At 43.5% G+C, this 23,350-nt stretch overlaps 1 protein-coding gene across 2 annotated transcripts; it reads right to left on the reverse strand.

Annotated features, from left to right (window-relative positions):
* Window positions 1–3,244: 3,244 nt before the first annotated feature.
* On the reverse strand, window positions 3,245–22,993 carry LOC135554125 (V-set and transmembrane domain-containing protein 2B-like). Of its 2 annotated transcripts, XM_064986210.1 has the most exons (5): window positions 22,375–22,993; window positions 21,479–21,666; window positions 20,607–20,636; window positions 19,487–19,886; window positions 3,245–4,290 (listed from the first exon to the last, which is right to left on the reverse strand). In XM_064986210.1, the coding sequence occupies exons 1-5, from the start codon at window positions 22,445–22,447 to the stop codon at window positions 4,202–4,204; spliced, it is 780 nt and encodes a 259-aa protein (XP_064842282.1). In that variant the 5' UTR covers window positions 22,448–22,993; the 3' UTR covers window positions 3,245–4,201. The 2 variants fall into 2 exon arrangements, with proteins under 2 accessions (XP_064842282.1, XP_064842274.1); XM_064986202.1 differs by lacking the exon at window positions 22,375–22,993 and having other exon boundaries at window positions 21,479–22,013.
* Window positions 22,994–23,350: the final 357 nt, after the last annotated feature.

Raw genomic sequence — 23,350 nt, forward strand, 5'->3', positions numbered from 1 at the left:
TGTGTAGAACCGAACCAGAATTGTTGGAGAGAGTTTGAGTTTCTTCAGCAGGCGCAGATAGTACATCCTCTGCCGAGCCTTCTCGGTGACCGCCGTGATGTTGTCCTCCCACTTGAGGTCGTGGGAGATGATGGTCCTCTGGAATTAGAATGACTTGGCCCTGCTGATGGCTGAGCCATTAATCTCTAGGGGGAGAGATGGTGGGGGTAATCTCCTGTAGTCAACCTCCATCTCCAGGGTTTTGACTGTGTTTAGTTCTAGGTTGTGGCGACACCAGGCAGTCAACCTCTCCACGGTACTTGGTGAGATAGTACACCATCACAGATGAGACCGACCGGGGGAGGGGGGGGGTGTGTCATCAGAAAACTAGAGTAGTTTGACATTGAGTCGCTGGAGGCGCAGTCATTGGTGTAGATTGAATAGGGGAGGGCGAGAGCACGCAACCCTGCGGCGCCCCCGTACTAAGAGATGGGGAGGGAAAGATGTTTTCCCACTTAATGTGCTGTTGAGCTGGTTGAGTTTGTGCTGTAGCAGGTCCTGAATGATTGTGTTGAAGGCAGAGCTAAAGTCCACAAACAATATCCTCACGCATGTCCTTGGGTTGTCGAGGTGTTGCTGGATGTAGGGAAGGCCCATGTTGACGGCACTGTCCACAGACCTAGGGGGGAGGGAGGAGGGGGTGGACGAGAGGAGAGGAGGGGAGGGAAGGAAGGGGGGGGGAGAAGTGAGGCAATGAGGGAGGGTGGCAGGGGAGAGAGTAGTCAGGAGGGGGGTCGGGATAGGAAGTAGATGGTTTTAAGTTTGATGTTGTATTAGTCTAATGTGTGGGATACACATGGTGTACACCGTCCAATGAAATGCTTACTTGCAGGTTCCTTCTCCACAATGCAACAACAAAAATAAATAATAAAAGATAAGAATAGGAACATAAAGTAAATGGCTCAGCAGAATAGAATACATATTTTAGCATTTGGATAATACAAGATGGGATGGGGGCAGGGTGAGGGGGGAGTCCAGATGGCTGAGGGTGTTGTCAGCTGAGGGGCTAGATGGTAGAGGGCCCTTTCTGTTTCAAAACAACAGTAGAACTAGTTCAGCTGGTTTGGTAGTGGGGGGGGGGGTCGCCTGGTGCCTGAGGGGTCTTTTATTTGTTGGAGAACCTTCCAGTCAGACGAACAGTTGTTGGTGGCGAATTGTTTTTCTAGCTGCTCCTTGTAACGGCTTTTGAATTTGACCTTACTCTCACACCACAGGATATTAGTTATGTGTTCTCACCCTGACCATAAATGTTATGTCATGGTCCAATACTGTAAATGGAAAGAAATGTTTATACTGCATTTCATTTTCTATGTTTGACTGTTCTGGATTATGGTGAAGGTAATACCTCTACCTCTCGGTGACCCAGTAAACGCAGCAAATTATATATTGACCCCACCTTCATGTACAGACTACCTCAACTAGTATATATAGACTACCCCCTGTATATCGCTTCGCTATTGTTATCCTTATTGTGTTTACTTTTTATTATTACTTTTTATGTTAGCCTACTTGGTAAGTATTTTCTTCTTCTTGAACTGCACTGTTGGTTAAGGGCTTGTAAAGTAAAGCATTTCACGGCAAAGTCTGCACTTGTTGTATCTGGCGCATGTGACAAATAAAGTTTGATTTGATTTTGACTTGATGTGGCGCTCCAATCGAACAAGGGAGAGAAGGTCTGAAGGCACCGTTACTGAGTCAAGTGCATTCTAAGGCCGGCCTAAATAAGCCAGAAACAGCTTGTTAGTAGGCTCATAAGGTTCCCCGATAAGTATCTTCAGAGAAAATCCAGGCTAGCTATTCTTGATTTGAGAATATGCTCATCCGTATTGGCCATGTGCTTTTCTCTATGCTGCAGTTGTATTTCCACAGTCCACAGAGCAGGACAGTGTCTGCCTTACTCGGCTTTGTCCCTTTAATGTGGCCCGTCCATAACGGGCGGATGAGGGGTGTGCGCCAGAATGAACCGGACACTGACGAGGAATAACCATTGGGCTCTTTGTTGACTGCCTGCCTCGCCCTACAGAACTCGGTAATGTATTATGCAAACGAGATGTGGCGAAACTTCCTAATACGCATCCAATGCCCTGGATGTCATTGTCCATCTCAGTCATTGGTTAGAAGAATGGGCTTTTAGAGGGCGAGGAGGAGACAAAAGAGGGAACACGGGGCTGCGAATTTGACAGGAAATGATTTACGGGGCATAGAGAGCACTCAGGGCCTTGTCGGTTGTTGTGTAACGCACTTAAATCCCTTGTCAAACACTCATTCATTTGGTGGGCAAACAGCCCCTAAAAAGGAACTGAAACATAACCGAACATGTTTTAATGTTGCTGCCGCTTTGCTGCTGTTAGCTTTTACCTATCTGACCTGTTTATTATTTAGTGGCGATATACACTTTTGGGACAAATGCAGTCCGTACACAAGACTGAATCAAAACAATAGTTTAAGGGAAAGATAATAACCTACCAAATGTCAAAAGACATTGGCATTCAACACTTGCAATGGGAGCTCTGTTTGTGTTTATATCATGTCTGCTAGACATCTATTGAGACCAAAGGATTGTCTGGAGCCAAACTAAAGTTCAAAGTGGAACCAGTCTTCCCATTCTCCACCAATATTAATGTGGTAAACTGATAAACGATGAAAGGGAAACAGACAACAAGAGGAAACTAGGTAGGGAGTTTCCGTTGCTCTTCCCTGGGATGCACATGTGACTCCTTTTTTTTGTTGGTTTTGTTAGTTAGACATGCTTACACAAGCGAGAATTCTTCCACTGAATGTGTGCCTATCCTGCCGGAAAGACTACATCACAGCTCACTACTCCCAGGGGACTGCGTTGCGACCCTCAGTCGACAACGTGGGCGCTCAAGTGCTACCTTTGGCGTCTGCTTTGCCAGTATCAACAGCTGCTCAGCTGTCACATATCTCCCATGGATTCAATGGAGCTAAGACACTGGTACTGCAACTGACTTTGGAGGTACACACGGACAGGGATGCACGCAGGCGCTTCATTACACATCAGCGCTTGTGGAGCACACACTGGCAAGAAAGATCAGTCTGGACATTGACCTACATACCTAATTCACTTCTAGGTCACGGAAAGATTCATCTCATGATATGGGTCAACCATATACTTTAGGGAGCACTGAGACATGGTTTCCTGTAGGGTCAAAGAAAGCTTCATAGATTTAATGTTCACATGTAAGGCCTTTGATGTCAATTTTTATTGAGAAAAAAAAACAACAACTTTTATTTCAACTGGTGTTGGCAACATACCAATACGTTTTTTTTTTTTTTGTATTTATAAATGAATGTCTTAACTTTGACCACCATATCTTTAATAAAAATAAACATTATTGAAGGTGACTAACAACAACTATGGTAATGTGGGCCTTATTTAATCAAAATATATAAGGTCATATTTGTATACATCATGAAACAACGCTTTGGAGAAATCATGAGAGAGAGTGAGAAAGAGAGAGAGGGGGGCAACAGAATGACACAGACTCACAGTCTCCGTGAATGAACCGAACATTTCAAAAAAGTCCCATCTTTGACGTCTGTGAAAAAACATGATGGGTTTCTGCTCAACAGCTCATGCAAATCAACCTAAACAAACATGAGGAGCGGATCTCTTTTAGAATACAACAAAATAATCGTCCAGAAGCAGATATGATCAAAATAATTTCAAAATCCTGAAAAATTAATTCCAAATAAAAATCCATTGAACTGAAAATATAACACAAATAGAAAATAAAACATCCAAAGATATCCACCCGAAAATAAATAAGAACAGCCATGCATGAAGCACGGCAGATACTATTTGGAAACAGGATGCAGCGTTTAGTGGATGTTGGTTGTGTGTACGACGTAGCTGTGAAGTTCTTATTCACATAGATTCCTTGTTTCATGCTTCTCACACAATTCATATACATTCAGTTCTTAGATGTGTCCTCCATTAGTCCCAGTCAGAAGACCACGTCTTCTCCTTCTCTTTCATTCAGTCCTTATATCGTCAGTCCTTTCTTCTCCTCTCTTTGCCATTCGTTTCCTCACCCCTCAGTGATGTGCCGTAACGGTATACATCTATATATATATATTTCCCTTTCGTTATTTGGTACATAAAGTGAAAACTTTCGGGTCGTCGTTTGGTTGAAGTCTCTTATTGGGTAAACAGGAAGGGGAGGAGCTTATGCAGGATCAGGAGAGTGATGAAGAGGAATGGGTCAGTGGTGGTAATGGCTCCAGAACCTGGCCAGACAAAGACAACCAGAGGGGGTAGAAAGGTCAGTGGAAATGTCTCTGCTACAAATCAAACCTGCACACAGAAACTGAGGAGAGATTTCGTGTTAAGACAGTACCATGGATGCCTGGCTGTGGTGAATGGGAACAATCAGACATTCTCCAGAGTTAAGGAAGCTCACGGTAGCTCATGACATCTGTTAACTCCCTGCCAGGAGTAGAATTCTGTATTACCTGGGCCATATTTCACACAATTATGGCTGACAAAATGGCAGTTGTGGAAAATCTCAAGTCTACTTTTGTTCACGCTTCTGCTGCCATGTTCCAGATAGAGGTGAGAGTTTCATCCACACTGCCAGGCTACCTTTTGAGTCCATGAAATGGCGGCATCTACTTATGCTGATTGTTTTGTACAGGAAGGTAGGAGACATCCCGGGGAGAACCTGGCCATGAGGATGAGTGGCCCTTAGATACAGCTCCTAATCCCTGTCTGACACGTTTAATTTCCTGTTTGGGCAGTAGAGCAACTGCTGGCTAAAAGCGGTTTCATTATGACACATGCACACTCTCTCATACGCACACACACATGCATAAACGGACACATGCGGTCAGCGAGGAACAGACCCCAACAAACAAAAGTCAGGCCAGATTGATTTTTCAGATCACACACACACACACACACACACACACACACACACACACACACACACACACACACACACACACACACACACACACACACACACACACACACACACACACACACACACACACACACACACAATGAGTCAATGTTTAACGAGGCTGGAGTTTCTGTGACACCTCTAGTGTGAAAGGTCTGCCTGTTTTACCATTCTCATGTTCTCAACCAGGCCACGCCCCGCTACACATCCACACACCAACACTTCCACCACCCCCCCCCCCCCCCAGCCCAAAGACATGGTTTAAAGACCACACGAACATCAACTCAAAGACATGAACTCTACTACACGCAAACAGGGCAATACAAGTGCTTAACAGTGCGTTACAAGACTCACCCGGAGCCAGGCCAGCTGTCTTAATCACAGACAGAGCTGCAGTGTATTCAGGGCAAAATGGAGTGAGTGAGAAAGCATCAGACCAAATGTCTTTCTCCATATTTCGCTGAACGTTGTTTCACTGATTGGCTCTAATCTTCGCATCAATTCCCCTTGTTTCTCCCCCACTCTACTTCGATTGTTTCAATCTCTCATGGCCTTCCATCCGCTCTCTGTTTACGTCTGTATCCCTCCTTCTGTGTCCCACCCCTCGTTTTATTCTTGCCACATTTCTGTTCCTTTGCCCTTTTAAAATCTCTCTCTCTCTCTATCTGCTCTGCACTCTCTCTGTCTTCTGTGGTCATTGAGTAGATTGGCTGTAGAGTGATGGACAGCATCTGGACAGGGCAGCTTATCTGAGCCTCCTCACCAAGGATCCAAATGACAGGTGTTTACTTAAGGCTATCTGGAGACAGCCGGCTCTGACTGCTCTTGTCCCCTCATGACGCACCCTACCTCAGCCCCAGCCAGACCCTTACAATCACCCCTTATGGCAGGTGCTTGTCACAGACATCTTTAAAATGTCCAATCCAATCTAAATTAGTTGAAAATAATCATCATTTCCTGAGTAGAAAAGCACTTTGGGATTGAAATGTGGAAACAGAGCAGGATTATCAGTTGTGATATTGGTAAGGACCAGAGGACTGCCTCAGATCACCTTTTGAAATTGGTTAGTCACGCAATGATCCACCTCTGTTCAAAGTTCGTATCTTGTGTTAATAGGTATTCATTTAGCACTGGGAAAACCCAGACTTTTCAGGTGCCCTGCTTGAGAAACCAGAACTTCTCCTCACGCTCTGACACCTCTAACATGTGTATGAAATCTTTGGCACAAAACCCCTCTGTTCTATGTTCAATTCTACAACTTCATCAGACTCAAGGAAAAGTCATTATTTTCGATCCACAACCACATTAAACCATTGGTTTCACCCTGTGTCATCCGTGGTGATCTTTATCAGACTCTCTCCTACTCGGACAATTAAAATATGTGTGCATTGAAGACGGAATGCAGGTACAGCTGTACAAAGGTCAAACGAAAGCCATGAAAATAACAACATGAATAAACCCACACGAATCAGCTAAAACCCGAGAACCACTCCCCAGGACCATTGTTGCCAGAATCATTCTGCACGTTAACACAGCAGTCACCAAACGTGTAACACCAAGGCATTACTCCATCCGCACTCATCCCCTCTACTGGAAGCACTACATAAGAGAAAATAAGTTTACAGTCATAGGAGCGCACACTGCTCCAACTCCAAATTCGCCCCGACAGTCTGTAGAGGAATAGTCTTGTTTATCGTTGAACCATGTTTTAGTACCAGTGGGTATCTCTCTGTGGGAATGACATCGCTTTGCCTTGAGGGTTCAGAGGATTCTCCACTGAGTTTTGAATCAATCAAAGCATACACTTAAACCTCAGAACACAGTGTCTGTAAGATCATCTGCCTACTGCAGATAAATCAGTTAGCCAATGTTTTACGTCCAATGGAAATGTCGGTTTGTGAGAGTAACCTCGACCTTTAAACATACAATGAACTCAATAGTCTATTTAACTGCCGACAATCTGCGATACTTTATACAACCCACTACATTCAAGTATTTGGAAAATAAAACCCATCTGGGGTGTGTGACGTGGGGGTGTTGAAATATGGCAAATTAATAGGCCCAATACATTATTTGGAGATCACATTGCAGCTCATTGGGGGCAAAGTGTTAAAAAGCCATCTGTGGTGTATGACTCTCTCTCTCTCTCTCTCTCTCTCTCTCTCTCTCTCTCTCTCTCTCTCTCTCTCTCTCTCTCTCTCTCTCTCTCTCTCTCTCTCTCTCTCTCTCTCTCTCTCTCTCTCTCTCTCTCTCTCTCTCTCTCTCTCTCTCTCTCTCTCTCTCTCTCTCTCTCTCTCTCTCTCTCTCTCTCTCTCTCTCTCTCTCTCTCTCTCTCTCTCTCTCTCTCTCTCTCTCTCTCTCTCTCTCTCTCTCTCTCTCTCTCTCTCTCTCTCTCTCTCTCTCTCTCTCTCTCTCTCTCTCTCACACACACACACACACAGCAGAACCCCTTGGATGAGAGGTACAATCTCATCGTTCTGTTCAAAATGAGTGTTTTCTGTAGAGTAGCAGCTAGGCACTGTGGAGACCTGTAACTAATGGCCATTAGGATGACATCACTATTCTCGAAGGTTACTTTTGGCATCTGCTAGATGGCTGAATAGGGGGATGATTAGGAATCGCATATGGGGGAGGACAAACAGAACGACTGAAAGCACAGATGTGGATAAAGAAACAAAAACATTTTCAGAGCATGGAGTGTTCAATGGGGAGTGCAACACAACGTACTGCAGATAGAGACAGGAAAAATAAATACAAAAGGCTATGTTGCAAAGAGAGACAGAGAAAAAAAAGATTGGTCATATTGGTCATGTAGAGTTTTCCTTACAGTTGAAAGAGACCACTTATTTAAGAGAATACTCTCCACTTCTCTAACACTTTTCCCACTATCTCATGGTCTTGGATGAGCTATAGGCTGCAACACAAAGGCCCAATAATAATAATAGAGTCATGTAAAGTCCCCATAACCGTCCAGCCATCCTCTGTCACAGAGATGACAACACCAGCACAGTGCCTTCTTGCCAGGCAAGAAGTCAACAACGGAAGTCAATCAACATCACATTGGGAAAAGGGAAGTGCTTCCCATACAGTCTGACAGCTACCTAAAACTCACAATTGTCCTTAGAGCGGAGACTGACAGCTGAAAAGCCACATCAGCCCGTTAAAACACCCCCAACACACACACACACACACACACACACGATGTGATAGACTGGGTGTTTAATGAGGGATTGAGACAGCTGTCCAGCCAGAGACAAATACTCTTGCCAAGGGATATCAAGGTAATCTAGAATAGAAAGCAGACCATTGCATTTTGGGTAGGTGTATTCAAGTGAGCTGGCTGTCCTCATGCTCTATGCCATCCTCCTCACTCCCTACCAAACAAGTTCACCTGCCAAGTCCTTTCGACGAACTGTTGAGTGCACACAGTCACAGTTTTTAATATTATTGCATATCCTATTGCCAGCAGCATACCACTCTGCATACCACTGCTGGCTAAGCAGGGTTGGTCCTGGTCAGTTCCTGGATGGGGGACCAGATGCTGCTGGAAGTGCTGTTGGAGAGCCAGTAGGAGGCACTCTTTCCTCGGGTCTAAGAAAATATTCCAATGCCCCAGGGCTGCCCTGTGTAGGGTGTAGTCTTTCGGATGGGACATTAAACGGGTGTCCTGACTCTCTGAGGTCATTAAAGATCCAATGGCACTTACTGTAAGAGTAGTGGTGTTAACCCCGGTGTCCTGGCTTAAATTCCCAATCTGGCCCTCAAACTATCACGGTCACCTAATAATCCCCAGTTTACAATTGGCACTTTCATCCCCCTCCTCTCCCCTGTAGCTTTTCCCCAGGTCGTTGCTGCAAATGAGAACATGTTCTCAGTCAACTTACCTGGTAGAATAATGGATAAATAAATAAATTGCATAGTCAACTTCTTTCTCACCTCACTTTCACTGTGAATAATACAAACAGCAATATTATCGAACTAACTCCCACAGTCACATCCACAATGTGGAATATTTCCACTTATCAAATGTTCCTTTTAATCAAGCAGTCCATAATCAATATAGATAGTCAATCATTCTAATTAGAATATTCCAGTGAATTAATTTGATGATTGATTAATTAACGATCTAAGTATTAGCGGTTCACATTGCAATTGGCTTTCAGATTGGCCTTACATACAGGTTGATTTCGTGAAACAAGTGAGCCAAATTACTGAGATGCTTTAAATGAATCTGAAATATTGTTTTACGTAAGGGACAACACGATTGTATAAATGCTTGGGAGGTGCCGCAAACAAAGAAATGCTCTGAGATGAAAATCTTTAGAAATAATATTCTGTTTCCAATGTAGGAAAATGCTGGGAGTAGAGCTTGTGATTCCATGGATGGTTGTATTCGCAGTTTCAAGTTTCAACAAGGTTCCATTTCACTGTTGTGTCGTCGTTTTTTCTGTTCGTGAATTGAGAACCAGGAGGAACATTCACCGCTGTGCAGTCCGCCACACTTTCCACTGTGAATTCATGATAGACAGCCACTCATCCCCAAAGTGTTAGCCACTGATCCTCCATGGGACTATCAATCTGGTTCCCTGTGAAGCGCTGGAGAATGGTGCACTGCAAGTTGATCTGTTATCCCAGCAAGGCCACCAAACCCCCAGATGAAAAATGAAACATTTGAGAGGCAATTTGAGACACCTGACAGTGTGCTGAGGGGCCAGCTTATCTACCCCATGCCCGTGGCATTTCCCCTTTAATATTAATTGTTTCTGCCACTCAGCCAGATGACATTGCAGAAAAGTGACAGATGCACGCATTTCCGAGAGGCGGGCCAGATCACATTTTTCCCCCTCAACTGTTGTTATTGTGGCACGACAAGGGAGGGCCAATCTTTCACGTATGCCAGGGTGCTTTTTAACCTTCACAATCTGTTGACAAATATGTTGAGGGGTTCACTTAAAGAAAAACAATAATAATAATCTGTCTCCCACAGTCAACGTAAATGTGTCAGGAGGGCACTTTTACATGGATTGATTTACTGTATTTGATTTAGTCTGACAGAGATACATTACGAGAGACAGAGAGAGACAGAGAAGCAAATGCTGACCAGACAATTTGAAGGAATATATCAGCCTTGCGCTGCTATATATGAAAAATAATGTGCATCAGATTCTCATAATTCAACAGGTGAGTTTGCCTTGCTCTGTCCTGGACAATCATGTTAAGACAACAAGCCCAGAGGTCAGTCTGTAATACCTCTGATCCTCAGACGATGTTGTTTTCCTGATACTAAGTCATTATTTAGAACTGGAGCATACATGTATCACTGCTCAGTATGATTTACATGTATGAATGTTGGTCAGTCAATCCAATTGCCCTAACAATGGCTGCCTAACCTCGTTTTGTAATCTAAACTGAGCATTATTCTGCTCCCGAGTGGTATAGCGGTCGAAGTCACTGCATCTCAGTGCAAGAGGTGACACTACAGTCCCTGGTTTGAATGAAGGCTGATTCACATCTGGCCGTGATTGGGAGTCCTATAGGGTGGTGCATAATTGGCACAGCTTCGTGCAGGTTTGACCGGGGTAGGCCATCTTTGTAAATAAGAATTAAATAAAATTAAAATAAATTAAATACGTGGACAAGAATACTGCCTCTATTGTGGAGAAAATGGGGGTCATGTTGAGAGAGAGAGAGAGAGAGAGAGAGAGAGAGAGAGAGAGAGAGAGAGAGAGAGAGAGAGAGAGAGAGAGAGAGAGAGAGAGAGAGAGAGAGAGAGAGAGAGAGAGAGAGAGAGAGAGAGAGAGAGAGAGAGAGAGAGAGAGAAATCAGTGAACTGGCAACGATATTGTTTGATTTTTCTCGCCAAATGGCCGCCTCTGTCTCGCTTCGCTAAGGACAGGGTTGGCCGAGCACGCTGATCCACAATGCCAGTTCCTAGGAGAAGGCCATTTACTGTGCTCCAGGCTACTCTCACGTCCACGGTACATGTCCAGGATGGCAGCCTCCGTGTTCTGAACACGAGGAGGACTAACAGCATGGTGCCATTCTATTAGCTCAGTGTTTTCAGCATTATTACCCCTCGGTTGGCAGTTAGCTTCATTCAGAATGTAAAGGATTCGAATCACATAGAGAAGACCAAATGGATCCCTGGCCTCTGGATGAGAGAGTCTGCTAAATGACTAACATGTAGAAGTAAATGTAGGCTTCCAAATGACCAATTTGATGTTGATTACATTTTATTTTCAATGGAACTCAAGGCTCTGTAGATGGCATTGGCTTCAAGCATACATTTAGATGTACATGTTGTTGGATGATATTACTGAAGTCGGGACTAGTAGTGACAGCAGAGACGAAGCACAGCACTCGGGGACACAGGTTGAGTTGTGTAACTGTTTCCTCTGGAGTCCTCTCCTTCAGTTATGGCCCCACCAGCTGTCCTCCTCTGACCCGAGGACAAGGCCACAGCAAGGGGAGAACAGCCACCCCAACAAGCCACAGCACACGTCGAGCTGACACAACACTGAGTACGATAGACACAATAGGGAAGGAACAGAGAATGCAACTTCCCACAATGTCTCCTCCAAGGGCCTCTAAAGTCTTTCGGAAAACTTCCCCTCAGGAGTTCCTTTCACTCTAATCCCCACTCAGAAGTATAGAACCCTTGAGGGGAGAGACAAGCCCCGTGTAAAGAGGTCAGAACCCTGGCAACAGCCTATCATTAGAGGAGGGCCTTGCTCTACATTACCCCCTTAGTCACCCTGCAAACCACCAACGCACTGACAGCAATAGCCAGGAAAGAGGAGGAGTCTGGACACATGCTTCCAGCCAGGGATATGAACATGGTCTCCCTGGCTGCTTTCACATCTGTACACACACACACACACACACACACACACAAAATCAAAACATCCATCAGTACACAGTTACATGCTAACGCACATAAACAGACAAGTGTGGTCCCACATACTGATAAGTGTGCATCCACCCCCCCCACCCAGACATGTCTCCCATGCTGCACCACCACTGCGTCAGCGGCTGTAAGTCTGATATGGCAGAACGGCGAGTGAAACCCTCCTGCGGAGTCTGTGAAATTGAATTATTCAGGAGTGCGCTTCATCGATCAGTAGCGAGTCTGACGTGTGAGATAGCCCCCTTCTCGCTCTCTCCAATGGCTGCTTTAAGGCACGCTCACGTTATAGTGTGGAGATCTCATATCCATGGCCATTGTGAATCACATCTTCATCATTTCTGTCTCCATATGGTGGACACTATAAAGGCAAGAACCTGTCACTCTCCACTGCAGCATCTGTAGTGGAAAATCCTAAGTATTCACCCCCCCTTGGATTTCTCACATTTTTTTGCATTATGAAGTGAGATTGATAATTGATGTCAAAGTGAAATGAAAATTCCATCTATTTAATTAATGAAAAATAAAACACAAAATATTCATTGATGAGATAAGTATTCACCCCTGAGTCAATACATGTTAGAATCACCTTTGGCAGCGATTACAGCTGTGTGTCTTTCTGGGTAAGCCTCTAAGAGCTTTCCACCTCTGGATTGTGTGATATTTTCAAAATATTCCTTTCAAAATTCTTCAAGCTCTGTCTTGCCATAGACGTCTTGCCATAGATTTCAAGTAGATTTAAGTCAAAATGGAACATTCATGGTCTTCAAGGTAAGCAACTCCAGTGTAGATTTGTGTTGCAGGTTATTGTCCTGCTGAAACGTGAATTTCTCTCCCAGTGTACGTTGTAAACTTTGTTGTTGTACTTTATTTGTAAGAGTTGTTAATTTGTTAGGTTCAAGGTGCAACACAATATTGATTATTGAATTACATTTGATCTAGTTCATCAATCACTTAAACTAATGTAATCATCTCTTACCTAGCTTGATGTGGGCATATTTGTTTACTTTTTGTTGTTTTAAATAGAGAAGTCTAGAAGGGCCATGGGTCATGACCCCCTGCCAAGTCATGTCTGCCTCTGCAAATAAGCACTGCTGAGTTGTTTATAGTCATAGTCAATCGATCAATAATATAATAATACTCTTAGATTTTTTTCTACAAATTTACAATATGGAGATCTATGAGAATAGAAAGGTTCAGAACGTTTGTGAAACATCAAAGCACAGTTAAAATATATAGCAAACAATTACATTGATGGAACTAACGATCTATCTGCAATATTAAAGCTGGTAGATCACAAATTAGTATATATATATATATATATATATATATATATATATATATATATATATACATACATACACACACAGTGCCTTCGGAAAGTATTCAGACCCCTTGACTTTTTCCACATTTTGTTACATTGCAGCCATATTCTGAAATTGATTAAATTGTTTTTTTCCCCCCTCATTAATTTACACACAATGTCCCATAATGACAAAGCAAAAACAGTTTTTTAGACATTTTTGCTAATTTATAAAATATAACTGAAATATCATATTTACATATCACGGAACCCAAACCGGCTGCGTGCGTGCGCCATCGTGCGCTATCGTGCATAAATTTATTTTGTGCCCCTACACCAAACGCGATCACGACACGCAGGTTAAAATATCAAAACAAACTCTGAACCAATGACATTCATTTGGGGACAGGTCAAAAAGCATTAAACATGTATGGCAATTTAGCTAGTTAGCTTGCACTTGCTAGCTAATTTGTCCTATTTAGCTAGATTGCTGTTGCTAGCTAATTTGTCCTGGGATATAAACATTGAGTTGTTATTTTACCTGAAATGCACAAGGTATTGTACTCCGACAGTTAATCCACACGTAAAACGGCCAACCGAATCGTTTCTAGTCATCTCTCCTCCTGCAAGGCTTTTTCATCATTGAACTTTATATGGTGATCGGCATCTAAACTTTCATAGTCTTACCACGACTACCAGAAAAACAGTTAATCTTTCAATCACCCACGTGGTTATAACCAATGAAGAGATGGCACGTGGGTACCTGCTTCTATAAACCAATGAGGAGATGGGAGAGGCAGAACTTTCAGCACGATCTGCGTCAGAAATAGAAAGGAGTTCTGTTTTAGCCCTTGGCATCGCAGATGCTCGTTGGCGCACGTGAGCAGTGTGGTTGCAATAATTGAATAACATGGATTTCTAAATGTATTGTGCGGCGCACGCGATGTGTCCGGTCTGGTCAGCATGTAAGAATTCAGACCATTGTACTTTTTTGAAGCACCTTTGGCAGCTATTACAGCATTTAGTCTTCTTGGGTATCACGTTACAAGCATGGCACACCTGAATCTGGGGAGTTTCTCCCATTCTTCTCTGTAGATCCTCCCAAGCTCTGTCAGGTTGGATGGGGAACGTTACTGCACAGGTATTTTCACGTCTCTCCAGAGATGTTTGAGCGGTTTCAAGTCCAGGCTTTGGCTGGGCCACTCAGGGACATTCAGGGACTTGTCCCAAAGCCACTCCTGCGCTGTCTTGGCTGTTGTCCTGTTGGAAGGTGAACCTTTGCCCCAATCTGAGGTCCTGAGCACTCTGGAGCAGGTTTTCATCAAGGATCTCTCTGTGCTTTGCTCCGTTCATCTTCGCTTTGATCCTGACTAGTCTCCCTGCCACTGAAAAACATCCCCACAGCATGGTGCTGCCACCACCATGCTTCATGTAGGGATGGTGCCAGGTTTCCTTCAGACATGATGCTATACCCTTCCCCAGATCTGTGCCACTACACAATCCTGGCTCGGAGCTCTACGGACAATTCCTTCGACCTCATGACTTGGATTTTGCTCTAACAAGCACTGACAACTGTGGGACCTTATAGACAGGTGTGTGCCTTTCCAAATCATGTCCAATCAATTGAATTTACCACAGGTGGACTCCAATGTTGTAGAGACATTTCAAGGATAATCAATTGAAACAGGATGGACCTGAGCTCAATTCTCGAGTCTCATAGCAAAGGGTCTGAATACTAATGTAAATAACATATCTGTTTTTCGTATTTAATCAATTAGCAAACATTTCTAAAAACCTGTTTTCACTTTGTCATTATGGGTTATTGTTTGCAGAATGGTGGACATTTATTTTTCTGTTATTAATTTTATAATAAGTCTGTAACGTAACAAAATGTGGAAAAAGTCAAGGGGTCTGAATACTTTCTGAAGGCACCGTATATACTGCAAAAGTATGTGGACACCTGCTCTTTGAACATCTCATTCCAAAATGATGGGCATTAATATGGAGTTGGTCCACCCTTTGCTGCTATAACAGCCTTCACTCTTCTGGGAAGGCTTTCCACTAGAAGTTGGAACATTGCTACGGGGACATGCTTCCATTTAGCCACAAGAGCATTAGTGAGGTCGGGCACTGATGTTGGGTGATTAGGCCTGGTTCGCAGTCGGCCTTCCAATTCTTCCCAAAGGTGTTCGATGGGGTTGAGGTCAGGGCTCTGTGCAGGCCAGTCAATGTTTTCCACACCGATCTCGACAATCCATTTCTGTATGGACCTCATTTTGTGCACAGGGGCATTATCATGCTGAAACAGGAAAGGGCCTTCCCCAAACTGTTGCCACAAAGTTGGAAGCACAGAACTGTCTAGAATGTCATTGTGTGCTGTAGCGTTAAGGTTTCCCTTCACGGGCCTACCGAGTAGCGCAGCGGTCTAAGGCAAAGCATCTCAGTGCTAGAAGCATCACTAGAGATCCAGGTTCAATCCTCACAGCCGGCCACCAACGGAGACCCATGCGGCGGCGCACAATTTCCCCAGCGTCATCCGGGTTAGGGTAGGGTTTGGCCTGTTGGGATGTCCTTGTCCCATCGCACTCATCATACATGTGTCCGGGCGCATGTATGATGACTTCAGTCAACAGCTGTACAGTGTTTCCACAGTGTGGCTGGCTTCCAGGTTAAGCGGGCAGTGTGTGAAGAAGCAGTGCGGCATGGCTGGGTTGTGTTTCGGAGGATGCACGGCTCTCGACCGTTGCCTCTTCCGAGTCCGTACGGGAGTTGCAGCCATGGCAAAAGACTGTAACTACTACCAATTGGATATCACAAAATTGGGTAGAAAAAGCGGTAAAAAGTACCAAACATTTCCCTTCACTGGAACTAAGGGGCCTAGCCCGAATCATGAAAAACAGCCCCAGACAATTATTCCTCCTCCACCAAACTTTACAGGTGGCACTATGTATTCGGGCAGGTAGCGTTCTCCTGGCATCCGTCAAATCCAGATTTGTCTGTCGGCCTGCCAGATGGTGAAGCGTGAATCATCACTCCGGAGAACACGGCTCCATATTGCAGAGTCCAATGGCGGCGAGATTTACACCACTCCAGCCAACGATTAGCATTGCACATGGTGATCTTAGGCTTGTGTGCGGCTGCTCGGCCATGGAAACCATTTCATTAACCTCGCCGGGCGAACAATTATTGTGTTGACGTTGCTTCCAGAGGCAGTTTGGAACTCGATAGTGAGTGTTGCAACTGAAGATAGATTATTTTTACGTGCTACAGATAAGATTATTTTTACGTGCTACACGCTTCAGCACTCGGCGGTCCTATTCTGTGAGCTTGTGTGACCTACCACTTCACGGCTGAGCCGTTGTTGCTCCTAGATATTTCCACTTCACAATAACAGCACGTAAAGTTGACAGGGGAAGCTCTAGCAGTGCAGAAATTTAAACTAATTTTTCAACCACTCCACAAATTTCTTAACAAACTATAGTTTTGGCAAGTCGGTTAGGTCTACTTTGTGCATGACACAAGTAATATTTACAACATTTGTCTACAGAGAGATTATTTCACTTTTAATTCACTATATCGCAATTCCAGTGGGTCATAATTGTGCATACACAAAGTTGACTGTGCCTTTAAACAGCTTGGAGAATTCCAGAAAATGATGTCATGGCTTTAGAAGCTTCTGATAGGCTAATTGACATAATTTGAGTCAATTGGAGGTGGACCTGTGGATGTATTTCAAGTCATACCTTCAAACTCAGTATCTCTTTGCTTGACATCATGGGAAAATCAAAATAAATCAGCCAAGATCTCAGAAAGAAAATGGTAGACCTCTATGAGTCTGGTTCATCCTTGGGAGCAATTTCCAAATGCCTAAAGGTACCACGTTCATCTGTACAAACAATAGTACGTAAGTATAAACACCATGGAACCACGCAGTCATCATTCCGCTCAGGAAGGAGACACATTCTGTCTCCTAGAGATGAACGTACTTTGGTGCAAAAAGTGCAAATCAATCCCAGAACAACAGCAAAGGACCTTCTGAAGATGCTGGAGGAAACAGGTACAAAGTATCTATATCCACAGTAAAACAAGTCCTATGTTGACAAACCTGAAAGGCCGCTCAGCAAGGAAGAAGACACTGCACCAGAACCGCCATAAAAAAAGCCAGACTACAGTTTGCAACTGCACTTGGGGACAAAAATCATACTTTTTGGAGAAATGTCCTCTGGTCTGATGAAACAAAAATAGAACTGTTTGGCCATAATGACCATCGTTATGTTTGGAGGAAAAAGGGGGAGGCTTGCAAGCCAAAGAACACCATCCTAACCGTGAAGCACATGGGTGGCAGCATCATGTTGTGGGGATGCTTTGCTGCAGGAGGGACTGGTGCACTTCACAAAATAGATGGCACAATGAGGAAGGAAAAATATGTGGATATATTGAAGCAACATGGGTATTCCATATGGACAATGACCCCAAGCATACTTCCAAAGTTGTGGCAAAATGGCTTAAGGACAACAAAGTCAAGGTATTGGAGTGGAAATCACAAAGCCCTGACCTCAATCCTATAGAAAATTTGTGGGCAGAACTGAAAAAGCCTGTGCGAGCAAGGAGGCCTCCAAACCTGACTTAGGTACACCAGCTCTGTCAGGAGGAATGGGCCACAATTCACCCAACTTATTGTGGGAAGCGTATGGAAGGCTACCCAATATATTTGACCCAAGTGAAACAATTTAAAGGCGATGCTACCAAATACTAATTGAGTGTATGTAAACTTCTGACCCACTGGGAATGTGATGAAAGAAATAAAAGCTGAAATAAATCATTCTCTCTCCTATTATCCTGACATTTCACATTCTTAAAATAAAGTGGTGATCCTAACTGACCGAAGACAGGGAATGTCCTTGGATTAGATGTCAGGAATTGTGAAAAACTGAGTTGAAATGTATTTGCCTAAGGTGTATGTAAACTTCAGACTTCAAATGTATACAGTGCTCGACAAAAGTTTGGACACACCTACTCATTGTGTGCAAAGCTGTCATCGAGGCCAAGTGGCTACTTTAAAGAATCTATCATCTAAAATATATTTGTTGATTTGTTTATCATGTATGTATACAAAAGTATGCAGAAACCCTTTCAAACTAGTGGATTCACCATTTCAGCCACAGTCTTTTCTATTTCTATTCACTCTGTCATTTAAGACATTATTGTCGAGTAACCACAATGTTGCTGATCGATCTTCAGTTTCCTCCCTTCACAGCGAGCTGTTTTGAGATCACTATTGGTCTCATCCCGGAGGAGTTTCCATATTGTCCTACAGCTACAGTTAAGAAAGACTTTTGTTGTGTCTGGCTGGTTTAGTACATCATCCACGGCATCATTATTAAATTGACCGTGCTTAATAAAGAGATATTCAATGTCTAATTTGTTAATGTTACCCATCTACCAATCAAGGCCCTTCTTTACGAGGCTTTTGAAAAGCTCACTGGTCTTTGTAGTTGAATCTGTGCTTGAAATTCAACACTTGACTGAGGGGCCTTATTTATGTTGTATGGGGGACAGAGGAAGGGTTAGCCATTAAAAAAATCATATCAACCCTTATTACTTCATACAGAGTGATTCCATGTAACCTATTATGTGATTTTCTAAGCTTCATTTTACTACTGAACTCATTTAAGGCTTGCCTAAACGAAAAAGGGTGAATACTTTTGCAACAACGATATTTTAGTTATTTCATTTGTAGGCCTATTAATTTGTGAACATTCTTTTCACTTTGACATAATGGAGAATTGTGTGTAGATCAATGACAATGACATTTCAATCCCACTATGCCACGCAAGAAAATGTGAGTAAAAAAAACAAGGGGATGAATATTTAAGATACCTACTGCATATACATACACGCCTTCCCTCTCTCTCCATAGTCTGACAAAAACATCTGGCAAAATCAAATGTCTCAACTGGTGGCAAGATAAGTAGATATGTCCCAGCATGGATAACTGCATGTTTATTATTATTATTATGATGAAATAAAGAATAACTCCCCGTAAGAAACACTGCCCTGTGAAGCAATATAATTACATGTAACAGGTTGTGTTCTCTACACAAACATCATCAAATATATTTTTTGTAAATAACATTATATTATTCAATGACAATAAAAATGTCAGTGTAATTTATTATTCACCCAAAGAGGGTAAATCACCGATCTGAATGACATGGTCCTGATGGTCTGACAGGAAATGGAAGAGTAAACACACACAAACTCCCCATCTTCTACCCTTGTATCACTAGGTGTCACTGTTGCACTTTAACTTACCAGCTCCGTGCTGCTGTCGGAGGATGGCCGCATTGCCGGGCCTTGGCGAAGCTGAGGACTTTGCTGCAGAGGCGGTGGTCATCGTGCTGGCGGGGAGGGGGCCATTTCCCGCTGGAGGAGGCACACGAGGCTTTCCCTGACCCGGCTCAGAGGTAGCCCGCCCCCCGGCCACCGCGTCCTTGCTGTTCCTCAGTGGCCATCTATTCTGAATGTGGGACACGGCCTCCTCGGCCACCATGCCATCACGCGGAATCACCCGGAGGGTGGCTTGAACCTTGTATTCCTGAGTCTCGTCGGAGTACAAGTCGGAAACCCGGCACTCGTACACCCCTTCGTCCTCCTTTCGCACCTTAGAGAGACTAAGCCTGTGAGATATGGCGCTGCCCTGCACCCTCACAGTCTACAAAGAGAAACAGAGAAAGGGAGAAATTGCTACATGCACAGTATAACCTGTTGGTTTCGATAATAAATATGTCTATATCAAAGTAGACTATGCCGGCCACTCATTAGACTACTGCCACATATGCAGCACGCGATGAGGGTTTATGTGTTTGATAGCCTAAATCCTAAAGGCCTATAATCCCCTCAAAATCTTAAACGTGTGGATGCAGTCTCAATAGAGAAATAACTTGCTTCTCCGCAGGAAAATGCAATAACGTCGCAGTTTGGTGGTGGGCCTAAACATGGCAGATTTAACGCTGCCTGTTGTGTGGCAAGTCTCTGGATACATTTCAAAACAAGATGAGGCTATATTGATATTATAAAGGCGACATGATAATGGTGAGCCAGCCAGGTTTGAGCCAACTGTACAAAATGGAGTCGTAAGTCTAGAAAAAACGATGCTTGGAAAAATGCCCACTTGCAACAGAGGCGTGGACAGTTACCACCATAGCTTGTGCTAAAATATTGTCCATCGACCTCAATAGCGACACTTGGCCATATGATGTGGCTAGCCCTATGATCTTGAACAACGTTTATAAACATTTTATTACTCAAATGCATTATGGGACTTAACTGTGCTGCCATATACAACATTTGAAGTAATCAGATAGATATCTACACTATGATAAAGTTTTAGCGTTAATGCTTCAGCTGGATATGAGGAAACACAAACACTTACGCTTATTTTTGTGGCATCCTTTTGAGTGACCTGAAATCAGAAATTTGTCGAAGTGTTATGGTCAGCCAGAGGCACAAGACTGCATAATACTCTCGTTAATAGCAATTACACTTTAGTATATGAGCTTCAACACAATTGGAATTCCATGTGCAATTTTGAATCGCTTTCGACATTGTACAATTGTTTCTACAGCTGCGCGCATTGGAATCAACACCATGGACAGCAACAGTTGCGTTGTTCCCAAACCTGCCCGAAACAGCGTGCATTGACATCAGCACCATGCATGGACAGCAACAACTGCATTAACTCTCGAGCTGTCATAACTGCTCGTTTGTGTTTTCTAGTGCATGTTTATTGTGCTTAAATAACAGAGCAGAAACTACAGATGGGGTTGTTCTGTGTCCCTGAGTCGATTGAAACAGAGGCACAGATTGCGTAATCATGTCACAGTTATCCAACAGCATTATGGAATATTCCAACGTGGGTATTTCCGCTGCATGCATGAGAACTCTCCTGAACTCATTTTAAAATCAAACAAGTACCATTTGTATCATTAGGTGTGACGCCCCCCCCCTCCCGCACAATATACACACCCCCTTCTTAATGTGAATGGCCACACAGTGTTTATAATCTCCAGTATATCCCTTCACGTGCTTTTAGTCGGCAAACATGTTGTAATGGAGTCCATCAAATAAATAGCGACATATGTCGTACATATGGCGAAGCCATCACGTAAGGCCAGATTGCACACACAGCCGTAGCCGTACGTGTCAATCACTTTTGGTGCAACTTCGAACATTTAAACAGAGCCCATCTCAGTAGTTGCCCGGGAGCAGCCCAACCTGCCCTCTCTGTCATGGGGACAGCATTACCTTGGCTCTGTTTGCCGGAGCGCTTATTTGCAGTTCGTGTGCAAGTTCTTTAGGTGTTGTCTCCTTTAGGTACCACCACTGGATCTCAAGCGAGAAGGGCGACGATCCGATGGCCCGAAAGGCGCACGGCATCTCAACGTCTTCTCCCTCACTGACACTCACATCTTTGGGCACTTCAGTAAACGTAGCTAACATTGAGAAAAGAGAACGTATAGAATAGATTACTATGTTGGAATAACACATTTGCAAAGGTCTGAGATTACGTAGCCTCATGACAGACAACTGACATGGCTTTAGTGAGATCCGTTTCCACATTGTCTGTATTTCGCAATACAATCATATGCAGGTTGCCATTCAATTTAAATATCAGTTTATATTAGTTTAAGACTTAAAAACAAATAGACAATGAAGCAATGACGCAAATGTAGCCTACACAACTAGGCGTATTGGCTTTATGTGACCTGTATACTGTACTGTGAATTGAAATGACCATGGCGTTTGATATAACCTGTAACGGAATAAATACAAGTATTTGGTCACTATGAGAATAACAATTATTGTTTTGAGAGATCATGTTCATCTAGCATTAGGCTTAGCATAACTGAGGAAATGTGGACATTATGCAAAACTGCTGAAGCACAGTCTTGACATGTGTTCGTCTAATACTGGAATCCTATCAATCTATTCTCTCACCCATGTATCATTTAATCGATAACGTAATTCGTTTTGTTTTTTTTACTCATAACGACCAAGTCACTGCAGCATAATAATGACCCGGTCCGGTCCATATCACAACAGCTTGAAATCAAAAATCTAACCACAGGGGCTGTTCGATTGACAGCATTTGTGTTCACCATCAAAAGCACGGCATGCCACGACTATCAAAGTTGACTTACCATTTACACAGAAGAACAAGGGTGCGTTAAGAATTAAATAATAAAGGACGCTGTTGAGTCCCCGTTTTTCCATCTCATAGATATCCTAGGGTCGTTAGATTGGAGAGCGCGTGAAGACGGTCATTTGACCATAAATGTATCTTTATAACATCAACATTTCACTTTCCATGATGGGCAAGCGTTCGTCTCTGATATGTTGGGGGAATTCGTTAGCTTTCCCAAAGATTCAAGATATTTCACAAGATCCAAATAACGTACTCCAATATGTTTTCCTGCCAGCCAGGCGAAAAACGTACAATCCAAAGGTGCGAACCAGAATACCCTCTTGATCAGTGAGAATGTTCTGCAGCTGCTCTATATTCTGTTATTATCCCTTTATAACTGTGATTCCTTATTTCCTGATGTGCTTCAGGTCGAAACCAAACTTCTTCTCGGCTGAAAGAAACCTGCTCATTCTGCTTTCCACATGAAGGGAAGGTTTCCCGGGCACTTCTCCAAGACCCATTACATAACCATCCTTGTGTCCGCTCCCATAAAGAGGACCTGCCGTGGACGAGATTCCCGTGTTTTGTACTAAGACCTGGAGGATCAGTAGATAGGTCCCAGCTTCGCGAGCGGATCCGTCTGCTTTGTGTGCCTGTGCATATCAGTGAGGAGGCGCTTTAGCATTTCCAAACCCACTAACTTAGTGTAGCGTGCGCACGACGCCACCGATAGCTTGACGCGCGTTGAAACCTAATCAACCCTTCCCTCAAATCAACGCGCAGCACAACCTATAAGGACAATTCTCACAACCTGACGTTCAAACGAAATGCCAGCCCTTAAAACATATAGAGTCAAGATGATTCATGCTGTTTTCTTTCCAAAATCAACAAGCCACTCTAAAATTAGCAGGAGCCGAGATTTGTATTTATTTAATGTGAAAAATAGGCCTACAGAAAAACTGCAGCGCTTTCTACTTTTGTTGTTGCAGTAT

This window comes from Oncorhynchus masou, chromosome 2 (genome assembly GCF_036934945.1).
Source record: "Oncorhynchus masou masou isolate Uvic2021 chromosome 2, UVic_Omas_1.1, whole genome shotgun sequence".
NCBI classification, from domain to species: Eukaryota; Metazoa; Chordata; class Actinopteri; order Salmoniformes; family Salmonidae; genus Oncorhynchus; species Oncorhynchus masou.

What these genes read in the sequence shown, in the direction of transcription:
- LOC135554125 (XM_064986202.1), bottom strand. Translation starts at nt 21,793, where the DNA reads ATGTGGAAACGGATCTCACTAAAGCCATGTCAGTTGTCTGTCATGAGG. An exon ending in CTCCGGCAAACAGAGCCAAG is followed by an intron (nt 20,637 to 21,478) that starts GTAATGCTGTCC and finishes TTCTGATTTCAG; the next exon opens with GTCACTCAAAAGGATGCCAC. An exon ending in CCGACAGCAGCACGGAGCTG is followed by an intron (nt 4,291 to 19,486) that starts GTAAGTTAAAGT and finishes TTGTCTGGCCAG; the next exon opens with GTTCTGGAGCCATTACCACC.